Here is a 13,074-nt window from a genome sequence, read left to right as displayed (position 1 = left end):
TACAGTGAACCTGATCGCAGGGCTGAGGTTTACAGAAGACTAACAATAGTTTGAGGCATATAGGACAGGCATTACTAAATCATGGATAGCAACTTATGGATATGCTTGTTCTACACTCATCGCACACTATTGGTAATAACCACGGTGTAAGAAAACTAAAGTGCTGACACTCTCCGCCCGCCGCGACGGAGAGCGCGTCCAGATAATGTTCGGCTATAGTACATGCGCCGGCCGCAGTTTCGTGAGGGGCGCTGCGACTTAGGGACCGAGCACGACGAGGCGGAAGCATGTTTTTCTTTTTGTTTTTCTCCTTGCTTTTTTCTTAAAGCACTGTGCACGCTAGCAACTAGAGCTAGAAACGCATGCCACATTTTTCGCGACCGAAAAACGTCACGTGCGGCGAACGCCGCAGCTGCCTCCACGGCATGGTGTCAGAAAAATAAATTATGCTTCTTACACCGTGGCTCTAACGCTGCATTCTCTAGATACGCAGCTTGTCGTCATAGTAAATGGGCTGGCCGCAGTTTCGTGGGGGGCGCTGCGACGAAGGGACCGAAAGCGCCGAACATTATCTGGACGCGCCGTGGAGCGGAGTGTCAACACCTGAATTATTTTTCTTACACCCTGGTACTAACACATGTGGCAGAAACTTGGTTTACAAGAAGCTTGACAAGATATTAAGGATTGAAAAACAAGCATGGGAATCAAAAATGTTAAGCGTAGTGTTAAGAGGCCGAAGGGCAGTGGTATGGATTAGAGAGCAAATGTGGATGGCTAGTATTTTAGCTGGTGTTAAGAGGAAAGTATGGGGCTGGGAAGGACACATAATGCATAGTGCAGACAATCTGTGGTCTATTAGAGATATGCAATACAATCTGTGAGGGAAAGGAAAGCATAGTTGAGGATAATAGAGAATTAGGTGAGTGATGAAATTGGCAAATTCGCAGGCGTGACTTGAAATCAGTGCACAAGACAGTGCGAAATGGAGATGACCACAAGAGGCCTTTGTCCTGTAGCAGTGAACATGAATATAGGACGATGACGATCACGAAAAATAGTGCTCAAAGCAGGTGTTTACCTTCCACGTTGGTAACTTTGTCCATCACCAGCTTCTCATTCAAGTCTTTCAAGTACGTGATGTACTCCGATGCCCGTTCAAGGATCCCATTCTTGCTCTGCAGACAAGCAAATACAAAAAAGAATGCGCTATACGAATTGTCTTGAGTAACAACTGACAATCAAAGACATTCATTTTAGCTCTTAAACCTTCAAAGATGGCAACAAAATTTTAAAAACTTGCTAAGAAGCAAGAAGTTTGTTTCTTTGTGGGGAAACAATTTTGATGGTCATGCAAAACAACATGAAGCAAATTTCTGTTCAAAAGGTGTGGTTCACCAGAAAAGAACTACAGTCAACATCCGATTTTTCGGACTCCCTAGGAACCGCGAAATTGTCCGAAAGATCAGGCAGTCCAAAAAATCTAATTGATGCTTTTTTATTCCCCTCAAGCGGTCAAATCACCACAGCCACGTCCGAAATAGCTTTAATGCCTCTCGCTACACTTATCAGGCATTTTGGTACGCGCCCAGGCTCTCGTGGATACATTCGCAGGGGTGAGACGGCTGAAATCGATTTGGGAGCAGTTTTGGGAGCAGCAAAATTTCAATTTAGGAGCAGGAGAACCTTGTTTGGGAGCAGTTAGCGGCATTTATTATGTCGTTTTTGGAGCTTGAAAAAAAACAAATTTGTAGTAACTTGGAGGAACAAGCACATATTTTAATCGGCTTAGAATACACATAACATTCAAAGAGCCTTTGGAGAAAGCTTTTTTTAACAGATTATTGCCAGGTATGAACTACACTACCTTTTTACAAACCACGCAATTTATATAACCCTGGTAACAACATATGAAATAGATAAAAAAAAGTTTTTCCAAGTAGGTTCACTTTACATTTGAAAATAAGAAAAGAAAAAACATCACACTTCTCAAATAATAATAAAAAAAATCCCGTTGTGATGGCTTTCGAGATAGCGCGCGCGCGCGCCAGTGATCGCGACCGCGCAAAGTTCAAAGTTGCTCCTCGCGCGACACTCCACCCCCCCCCCCCCCTCGCGGGCGGGCCTTCCGAGCGGGGTGATGTTATCGCATGCAGCCTCCGAGCGACGGCAATGGGCCGGCTCGTTTGCTTCGGCCGCGCACGTCGCCTCTGCTCGCGTGCTTTTACCCGCTGTAGAACATACAATTCGCGGGGGGATCTTATCAATTTGGACTTCATACCGGAAGGACATGACGGCGACGGCAAGAACCCCTCGAGACTGTCCATATAATTGCTATCGCAATAAAAACTGATTGCACAAGAATTGTATAGTCACATAGCAGTACGTCTTTGAACGGTCAATGAATGATTCCGACTAGCACGCGATTGCGGCGACGCCTTCGCGCGTAACATCAGGAAAGAACAAAAGCGGTATGGCCACCGACGAACGCGCCAGTATGACCACCCCCATAGGCGTGCGCACGAAGGGGGGGGGGGGGGGCAAAGTCGATACCGCCCATACTTTGACTTAATCGGAAGGAGGGGCGCTGCGAATAATATTTGCCCTCCCTGAAGGGCGAACCCTCAGGAAGCTTTCGAATAGCGTACGCAAAGCTTTGCGTTGGCTTTTCGCACAACTGCGCATGCGTCGTACGCTAACCGCTTGCGGGCTCCCGTTAAGTGACGGAAATAGCGGGCCGCAAACGCTAACACTAACTTAGTGTACGCTATTCGAAAACTGCCTAAAATAGAGCGCCTTCAGCTATCTGCTCGGCTGCGCGGGTGGCGTAGCGTCAAGTGTACCGCACGCTTTTAATGGGTGATAACAAAAGCGCGCGGCGCCACCGTTCGCTGCCACCTCGTGAGGGACCGCCTTCAAAAATGCGTCGCGAGCGCCGAGAAACCTTACCCCTCGGACACTACACATATTTACAACCGCTCAGAGGCGATTATCACAGCACTATGGAAGCCTCTATTACAAAGGCGCGTAGAAGGACACGCTTGGGCGCGTTAACGTGTTCTGCGAACGTATCCCTGGCGCTGCTTCTAAAGTTACGTTTTCCCACGCTGAAGGTGACGCGGGCTTGAAAAGTATTGATTGTGGGGCCGTTCGGCGCAGTTCGGCGCAATTTTTGCAATTTTTATGCTTTTGGAGCAGCTTGGCGCAGGAAAACGGAATCGTATCAAAAATGCGCAATATGCGCAGCTGTCTCACCCCTGCATTCGGCACCTGCCACGAACCTCGCTTACATGCCAACCGGCCAATTGCAAATTGCGTCTCGTGATGAGCACCGCCGATAACAGCAAAGCCCGGAGAAAACTGCAGCACTCTTGCAAATGGAGCATTTGGAAACGATGACGCAGAGCACAAAGGCTGTGGCGGAAGAGTGGACAACTCGTCCGGCTTTCCTCGACCCGTGTGCACATAGGCTCCCCAAGTATCGCTTAGTGGCGCTGCTGCTTTTGACAGGCAGCATCATCTCTGGCATAAAAATACAAACTGGGTGCAAGCAATGCGCGTTTTCCCTTCTCTCCAACGCGCTGCCGCTCGCTTCTGTGCATGTGCAGAGCTCTCGCGGTGCACTTGCGGCGCCTCACAATGTACCGCTTGCAGTGCGGCTTCAAAAGGATCTTCAAGCTTGACTGGCACTTCCGAAAAGCGAACTTGATAAAAGGAGAAAGGCTCGTCAATCACGTTTACGGTGAAGAGCAGACGATCGACAACAACGACGCCCGACTCAAAGCGAAATACATTTCCCAAGTCGCGATCACACCGTGTAGGACGTATACCTCGAGGTAAGTCTCATTCTGTCATGTTAAAGATGCATAATGGTCCACATGCACTCCGAAATGAAGCCGTGCACGCTATCGATGTTCTGCGGTGTGGACTACGAATCACACGATTGTTGTTTTGACATGGCATGCTTGCAGTAGCAGCCGTGCACTTTTGTAAAGAAATGTTTGCGGCGTGCGAAAAAAAAAAAAGAAGAAATCATACTGCCATGGCACTGTTTCCAGAGAAGGTTAGAGTAGAGTCCTCCGTGCCGCTGGAGAATCACCCGCCGATTAAGACGCCAGGAAGCTAGCTGAGCTTTAACCACTGTGAAGCAAGATAAACTGCTCGCCTCGTTTTTTCGGCTCTCACATCATGCTTGCAGTCTCTTTTTATGAGGTTATCGACTTGACAGGCACATAAACCATGCTGCGCGAACGCGGCTAGAAAATCGCACAAAGTCAGAAGGTGGTTACTTCAAGGTTGAAATTGCAAAGCATGTATTAAGTGCCAGTTAAATATAGTGGCTTAAATGTCACCCTAATGAAGTGACAAAAACAACGCAAACCTGCGGAACGATGTCCAAGCTTGCTGAAAATGCACATACGTCCGTTCCAGCGTGATAAAGCAGCCTTTCCGACGCGTGAATTGCAGGCACCGAACTTCTGACAATGTGCCGAGTTCAGTTGAATTCAACCAACTGAGCAGCGCTTACAGTATAACGCGAGTGTGAACGTTCAACAACGACGGGTAGGTCTCACGAACATGGGGAATCAAAACACAAAGTTCACCTACAACAGTAACTGGTCTTTCACAATACGAGAAGACAGCGAGCAATCATTACTGTAGTCGCTGTGTGCATGCGTCGCATTACGTACTGATTCATGTAGTCGAAACGAACGAAAGCGATGAACTCAGACAGTCAAAATAGAAGGCGAGACAGCTCTGTCAGCTATCCACGCTTGCCGCCTTTATTTCTCGTGCGACATGCCCGAGAACAGATACAGTTTCACAAGTAAATCGCGTGCCTTGGTGTTGTTTGCACTGTTCTGGCAGGCCACGACACAGCAATACAGTTGAGCCCGACTATATCGAACCCGTTTATATCAAATTATCCCGTATATCGAACAATTTCTAAACACGGTATATTTACATTGAGAATATATAGCAAAAGTTACTGTTACATCGAACGAAAATAGCAACGACAACCGATATATCAAACTCCATGTGCCTCAAAAGTGCCCCAGCAAGTTGGCTTTCCCTCGCGGTGGCGGGGAAAACTGCCGGCGCCACCCTAGAAAAAGTGGTTTAGACCCGGCTGTGCACAGGCGAACACCCCCCTGCAAAAAATGATCCTGGCCTGCTTGCAGCGCTTACAGCCAATCAGAGGCCGTCGTGCTTTCTCCGAGGCGCGGAGGCGGAACAAGTGAGCGCCATTTTTTCTTTATGCTTGCGTGCCTGCTGCTTCCTCTTTTCCTCGAGTCCTCATTCAGCGTGGTCCGTGCTGGTGGTGTTGCCTGTTAGCGCTCTGTGAACATTCTTGGCGCGCTGCCGTCATGGCTTCTGCAAAGAGGCAGGCTTTGCCGTTCGCCGCGAAACTCGAAATCATAAATCGAGTCGAGTGCGCTGAGAAGTCTGACGTCGCCGCCACGTACGGATCAACATTCGACGAGTTCGTCAGTGCGGACGTTGATGTCGCCATCATGGGCCAGCTACAAGATGAGGACTACGTTGCAGACGTCGTGCCGACCACGAGCCAAAGCGACAGCAATAAGGAAATTGACGATGGCCCGTTGCCTACATCCTCCGAAGTGATTAGTGCACTTGCGTTGGTCCGGCGCTATTGCGTGAATATGGAAGGCTGCTCCGACTCGTTGGACAACGTGGAGGCGTGCGTGCTGTCGCAGGCAGCGAAGTCGTTGAAACAGATGAAAATACAGGACTATTTTGTTCCAGAGTAGGGAGTACTTTTCTTATAGGTATGTGTCTTTGTGTCATCAAATTCTATAGCAGGCCTATATCGAATTATGCCATATATCGAACTAATAAACGTTTTTTGGTGAGTTCGATATACCCGGGTTCGACTGTACTTCGGACCTCGCTTGCACTTCCGCGGGGTCGCTTCTGCCAACGTGGAAGTGCAGCTTCGCACAGCAAGCATCTCGGTTCAGCGTGCCAAGCTGTCGGCACGGCGCCCCAGTCCTGAGAAACGTGTGTGGCGTGTTCCCGCTGCCGACAAGCAGGCCGAGTCGGCTGTGCTTGCACCCAGTTGCGCCAGAGCTTCTCTCCAGAGCCGTAGCGCGGCGCTGCCATCGCGCCGTAAACTTGAGCTTGGGTTCCCTATGTAACTACAGTACTAAAATCTCCGCCAACATGCAGAATTTGCTGCCGTGTGAAGCTGATCATTCCTTGTGTGCGGCACGTCACCTGCTAAGCTGACGCCATCACTGCCGGGGCGCTTGCAGTACAGCGTACACGTTTGCCATGAAAGTGTTTGTAATGCCCACTCCGTTCCTGACAGCATATGGGCGCGGTGATGGTTAGCTGCTTTCGTTCGAGAAGACAAGACGTCTGTGCAGCGCACTTAGCGGTTTTGCACAAAGAGGCAGCATGAACGGCAGCATGGCGCATTTGGGTTGTCGCCTAGGAAGAGCGTCCAGTACACTCACAACTGCCCTAGGCTGCATGCACTACCGAGCATTTAGCTGAAGACGCGTATAATAAAGGGTTTTCAGCGATTAAGTCGGACTGGTGCGTTTGCTGACTGCCGCCACACACCTCCGTGTATTTCCGGCGCTTATCCGTAAAGACATCACCGCACTGCGCAGTCATAGTAGCCCCCTTCGGATTTTCGGTCTGCTTCACGCCATACCACTGAGGCACTACGGCAAAGCTGACTTTCGCACTCTGCTACGGCTGCAAATGGATTGACTCACGAAGGTGCTGGTTCGAACCTACGAGATTACAGACGTGGCAGAGGTGGGGGCTTCAATTATTGACATTTCGGACCGAAACTTGGGCAGAAAGTCCGAAAAATCAGACGCCAAAGAGTTTCAGCATCCGAAATTTCAGATGTTCTTATACATTGATGTCTATGGGGCTTGTGACGGTGCTGCGAAAGCGTCCAAATTTTTTAAGCATGTCCAAAAAATTGGGCGTCCGAAAAATTGGCAGTTGACTATACATATTTTTACACTGAACTGATGAGCACTCCGCTGTTGTCCAACTCCAATTCAAATATCCCCAGGACTCGAAGAAGACGAGCTCTCACAATCATCGGGCTTTCTTTTATTTATCGGCACAAAAATATTTGTCGGAAAAGTGAAGCTTACTTTTAAAAGTAATTTTTTTACACTGTAGAGAGGGTGGGCTTCACTGCACAGAGGTGAGCTTGCCACTGTTGCCCCAAGCCTGTTCAATATCACTTGCAGTTGAAGAGGCTGAACTCTGGTTCACCACCAAGTTTTGTTCTATTTTCAGCACTTGCACTCGCAGGCACTCGTACATGAAGCATGCCATTTTGAAATAGACAGCTAGCAACAGAAACAGAAAGTCTGCGCTCTCAACTTTAGCCTTTAGCAGCTCTTGACGATAATAATTTGACGTTATACACAAACAGAAAATACAGGCAAACGGTCTGAAGCAAGTGCGGAGCTTTACAAGAGCTGAAATCATCTGCAAACATGCATGAAAAACAAAACAAAAAAGAAGTGCCGGACAAGCCGGACTAAGCATCTGTCTTGTATAGCAAGTACGCACTTGATGACCTCAGTGTGTCTCTTGTCCTTAAAGGTTAAAGAGACACAAAAGGTCTAAAGAATTTGTTAAAGGGCAACTCTGGTGATTTTATTTTGTCCACTGATCTCAATGTAATTTTCAACACATGTTCTCTTTGGAAGTTAACTACACGGCTTGAAAATTAATTGTAAAGATTTTTAGTGAGTTTCTAAATCATGCACTGTGTTTGTGACATTGCAGGCTACATCGTAGCTCCTGTAGCAGGCAGTAAAAAGCAAACAGCACTTCCCCACTGCTCAAATCATTGTTAAAATTGCCGCTGTCAAGTTCTGCAAAACTGGCACAGCCTGTTGCATCGTCAAATGAAAATGGCAGTTTCTCTTTTTTTCATGCCAGCACCACATGTACTGTATTTAGAGTATGGTGGAGCAGGTCGTGACGTCATCACAGAAGCAGCATGAAGTACCCATTTGGTATCGGCACATTGTTTATAGGTTATTTAAAATTACTGATGAGTTCCTAAGCACAACAAACCACCCTACCTGTTATAGAACTGTCAATACAATTACAAAACGGCAATATAGTTAAAAAATAATATAGTTAAAAAAATACCAGAGTTCTCCTCTAAAGAACATTTCTGAATTTCCTGGAAGAAGAAAATATTAAGAGATAATGCAAATAGGGTAAACCATGTTTAAATGTTACGCCAAACTGTCGCAGTGGCGACACAAAAATTTTAATGAAAAATTACTGGTGAATCATTGGTTTAAGAAGCACCTTCAACATCATAAAAAGTAAATAAATAAACGAAATACCAAAAGAACTGGCACCGCATCTTCCCCGACGGCACACACTGAATTTCTAATATATGCAGCAGAGCAGTACGTGCAGTCACAGATAAGTACCGTTCACAAGACTCATAGGGGTCCTCACCAGGCCATATAGAAAATACTGTCCTGTCAAAATAATTTTTCAAATTGTTTTTTCTCTGGAGGTGTGAAATAGCATACAAACGGATGCAAATCAGTTCTGCAGAGTCTCACAAGGTGGCGTAGGGGTTAAGAAAGGGAAAGCGACAAACCACCAATTGCAGCGCAAAGCCACAAGGAAATCCATACAGATTACTCAGAAAGAAAGCTTCCTAGTTGCCGAAAAATTTGTCCTGGTGCGGGGAGCGAACTCAGGACCAACGCCTTTCCAGGATGGTCGCTCTTTCAATTGAGCTAACCAGGAATTGGCAATGCGAGGGCGAATTCATCGACAACTTGAAGCACATGTGCCCATATTAATGCAAATCAGTTATGTGGAACCATGTACCTTGCGGAATTCCACAGAACTTATCTGCAATAAGCAGTGTCCCTGTGCTTCGAGTTGTTGATGAATATGCCCTCACGCTGCCAACTGAATGCTTCCTTCCTGGTCAGCTCAACTGGTAACGTGACTGCCCCGGAAAGGCATTGGTCTGTTGGTCTTGGGTTTAGTCCCCGGACCAGGATGAATTTTTCAGCATCTAAGAAGCTTTCTTTCTGAGAAATCTATATGGATTTCCTTGTGCCGTCGCGCTACAATGGAGCGGTCGTGAATTTCCCTTTCTTATCATATGAACGGTTTTAGCATATAAATGGAGTGCAGCACAAAACGAATGCTATAGAGTGCCTACAAGCTTATTTTAACACTCCAAATTGATCGAGTGTCCGAAATTTGTGTCCCAGTGAGGGTTACGAGCTTCTCATGCAAAGACCGCCGTGATGATGACAGCGCACCTGTTTCCTGGGATCCTTGTCAGGCAGCAGCTCCCCGAGGCGCAAGATGCCAATATTGATCTTGTCCTTCCGCCTCCTTTCCACCTCATTGTGGACTTCCTTGCGCTTGTGGCTGCTGCGGGAGCCCACTTCCCCATTGCAGATGCTGCATTCACCGGTGGACTTACTTTAGCCACTAGAGACAGCCGAGATGACCACAGAACAACGGAAAATATCGTGCAACTATTCCCCTCTCAAAAAGTCGTTGCAACACATTCAGATATTTCACGTCGCAGTGAGCCAAGTTCAACTTGCACAAGAAACAAAGAATGAACTGCATGTGGACGCGGAAAGACGAAGAAAAAAAGCAAAGGAAAAAAATAAAAACTCGATCGAATCCCACAAAGGTGTTCTGAAACCAAAAAAAAAAAGCGCATAACAACAAGGCACAACAGGTGAACAGGTGGGTCATAGTTTCACAGGGATACACAACAGAAAAAGTGTGTACGTAACTTCCCAATCATGGCGCAGTTTGCAAGGCCGGAAGCATTTTTTCAAAGGACACTAAAGTGAAGCAATGAATCACTTTAGATTTCACCATCATAACTTTAATCACTTTAGTTAATTTCACCATCCTAACATTAATAATAGATGAGAAAATCAAGGTCAAACTCTCTATTTCAAATATTGCGGTGCGCGTGAATTCACGGATTTCAATGTGCAATTTTATATTTTGGGGACATTGGCTCAACAAAATTTCCTGAAAGTTTGTTTCTTAAAGGGACACTAAAGAGCAAAATGATTTTTCTCATATTAGTAAAGTACTCTTTCACGATACCAAAAACACCACGCTTGCTGCGAGAAGACGCTTAGTAAACGAGAAAACGCGCAAAAACAAAATGTGGGTGGCGACGCCACCTTGAAGTTGCCTCACCATTCGCCGTGACGTCACATGCTTTGACGGCGCCTACTAGGGACTACGTAGTTCCTAATCGGTAAAAATGAAGTACACTGTCCTCTGAGGGGGCCATAGACTTAACATACCAAGTTTGGGGTAATTTTGTTGAGAAAATGGCGCCAGAATACAATAAATACACTTTGAAATCCGCGACGTCATGCAGGGACATTTCAGCGCGAAATTTAAAAATGAAACTTTGAACTTGATTTTCTTTCTGTGGTCCCCTCTCTGTGGTCCCCTCACAAGTCTGTGGCCCCCTCAGAAGACAATGTACTTTATTTTTAAAGATTAGGTACTACACAGGGCCTAGTAGACACCGTCAAAATGTAGGACTTCAAGGTAGCGTCGCTACCTGCATCTCCTTTTTGCACGTTTCTCGCTTACCAAGCCTCTTCTTGCGGCAAGAATGGTGATCATGAGAAAAATTGGTTTTCCCTTTAGTGTCCCTTTGATGTGAAGCTTTCGCTGTCGTCAGGTTAGAAAATGATGCTTTCAAGCATTAATACATTCGCACTTTGGCAGGAATTTGGTACTTTTTGTAGAACTACGTGCCCTTGTCTAGTCACAAATGCAGTTTAAAGCATTGCACTGTGCACATCAGAATGAGAATAAGAAAGTGGGAAATGAAAGAGTTGGCTGCCTTTGAGACAAACTTAAATACATATCACTCTTGGTGTCGGCATAGCCAGAGAGGGGGCTTGGGGGGCAACATCCCCCCCCCGCCCCTCAGAAACTTTTGCTTTTTTATATGCGCGCGCACACACACACACACACACACACACACACACACACACACACACACACACACACACACACACACACACACACACACACACACACACAAAAGTGGGTCGACCTCCCCCCCTCCGTATTAAGTTTCTGACTGCGCATCTGACTCTTGTAAACATCTTGGGCTACCTTGCCAAAACAATGTGTTTTATAGGAAATGTAAGCTGCACTTTGCTTGCCCTTACAACATTATTATTCAAGGCTGCAAAAAGCAATGCCGCACTGCGACAAATGCTCTAGTATGCTAAGGAAGAAAAATAATGTAAAAATTATTGCGTTATTCTCAATTAGCAATCGGAACATACTTTTTGCAGAACCTTAGTGGCCAGCTGTCATATGCTAACAGAAAGTTAGCCTAAGAAACGGCAGACACTACATGCTAGCAGGATGTGTACGTCAGTGCTCAGCAAAGAAATGGCTTTCTTTGCTATTAAACCCGTCAAATTAACATAAAAGACTGCCATGCAGTGATGTTGCGTTGTTGACCGTTACAAGGAAGGTTTTAAGCCGGAATTTTTCTGAGCCATTCATCAAGGAATGCAGATTTTTCATGGGCATTTGTTTCGTGCAAGTTCAAGCAAATGAAGCCTTCAGGTATGCCCGTGTAACTTCAGCTGAAGATGAAAAGCAGTCAAGAAGCACTCGAGCAGTTTCATTTGCCGCATGAGCTCAACACTGCCCATAAAGTGTGTTGTGCAATGTATACATTGCACATGAAATTGTTAACTCCGAGCCATATGGCTCCACTGTTTGGGTGCTGATGTCTCATCATAGTGTTGAAAAGCAATGCATGCTCCCTCAGTCGCATTACAGAGTAGAGTGACAAGTTTTCAACTTTCAGGGTGGTGCATTCAAGTTCAAATCATAGAAACCGACGGTTACAGTGTCCAAATGGGAATATCGAAACGAGCAGTATTTACCAGGCATCTTCGTCGCTGCTATACTGCTCTGACATAGCAAAACCAGAGCTGTGCAGGCCTCGAAAAAGCCAGTGGTGGGCGAACTTTCTGCACAGCAAACGGACGAAAAAGAAAAAAAAAAAGAAAAAAAAAAGTCATCAATACGGCGGTTCAACAGTGCCGGCGTCTTAACAAGCGTGCAAACAGAAAAAGCGCGAGAAAATGAGCAGCACAGTAGGTTAACGCTACCGGAAGCTTTTGCGAAAAACAGCACGGTGCGAAGCGGCGAACTTGAGAGCAAACGCACTCAGTTACCTCAAGCGTGGCTCACAGACGCCAGCGTCAAATAGGTTCGACTGATACACAGATGGGTATTCCTGGTATCCGAGTGTTGAACTACGCATTTTTGAGATGCTTCGATCAAAAATAACACTTAAAAACCCGGAAGAAGCCTGCGCATGGTTTTATGAGCGCAACAAACTGCCTACAGAGATGTTATGAGATTCAAGATTAGTGCGCCACATCACGCACAGGCCATGCACGGCGCCTAAGCGCGGTTCGGTGCAAAACAAATAGCATGCTTGCAGTGATCACGAAAGATAAGTCGCGTATGCCAAGATTTAAAACGTTTTTGGAGCGGTCAGTAAAGAATTGTGGTTTCACAGGTTCAAGGCCACAATATCTGTGCTGCAACTGAGATCTCAACGTTCAGGAACAGGCGCGAAGATGCAGCACGTTTGCGTCAAAATGCGTTTGTCGGTTGTTTAACGGAAGGGGCGAGTAAATCATGAGCGGCTGGAAGCATCGCAAAAAGCGAGGCTGCGCGTGCGAAAGTACTAAAGCACGTAATTTACGAGATTTTACCGTTTGATCAACTTTCCATGTTCGCCTGCTCCACGGCATTAGTGGCCTTGTAGCATACATTTACAGACACAGCCGCATGCCATGCATGGGAAAGTCCTCACTTACCATGACAATTATCTCTCCGGAAGTTTGCACACACCAACAGCTGCAAAGAGTCTTCGTCAAGCGCGTGAAAAGTCACTCTAAACAAAACTCGCAGCCATTTTGAATAATACCTCTGATACCTACGATGCGGCGCCACAGGCAATAAAATCGACAGAACCCTCTAAAACGC

General features: G+C 46.5%; 1 protein-coding gene across 1 annotated transcript in view; it reads right to left on the bottom strand.

Moving 5' to 3' along the window:
* The window catches only part of LOC119393628 (basic helix-loop-helix domain-containing protein USF3), a 26,701-nt gene extending 13,627 nt beyond the window's left edge, over window positions 1–13,074 (bottom strand). The window contains exons 1-4 of the mRNA XM_037660735.2: window positions 12,906–13,074; window positions 11,958–12,044; window positions 9,312–9,456; window positions 1,079–1,175 (exon numbers count right to left, since the gene is read on the bottom strand). Of these exons, the coding sequence (XP_037516663.1) occupies window positions 1,079–1,175; window positions 9,312–9,456; window positions 11,958–11,992 (277 nt within the window). The 5' untranslated portion in view covers window positions 11,993–12,044; window positions 12,906–13,074. The remainder of the gene's footprint in view (window positions 1–1,078; window positions 1,176–9,311; window positions 9,457–11,957; window positions 12,045–12,905) is intronic.

The sequence above is a fragment of the Rhipicephalus sanguineus genome, chromosome 5 (genome assembly GCF_013339695.2).
Source record: "Rhipicephalus sanguineus isolate Rsan-2018 chromosome 5, BIME_Rsan_1.4, whole genome shotgun sequence".
Taxonomy (NCBI): Eukaryota; Metazoa; Arthropoda; class Arachnida; order Ixodida; family Ixodidae; genus Rhipicephalus; species Rhipicephalus sanguineus.
This window is presented reverse-complemented; position numbering and strand designations above follow the sequence as displayed.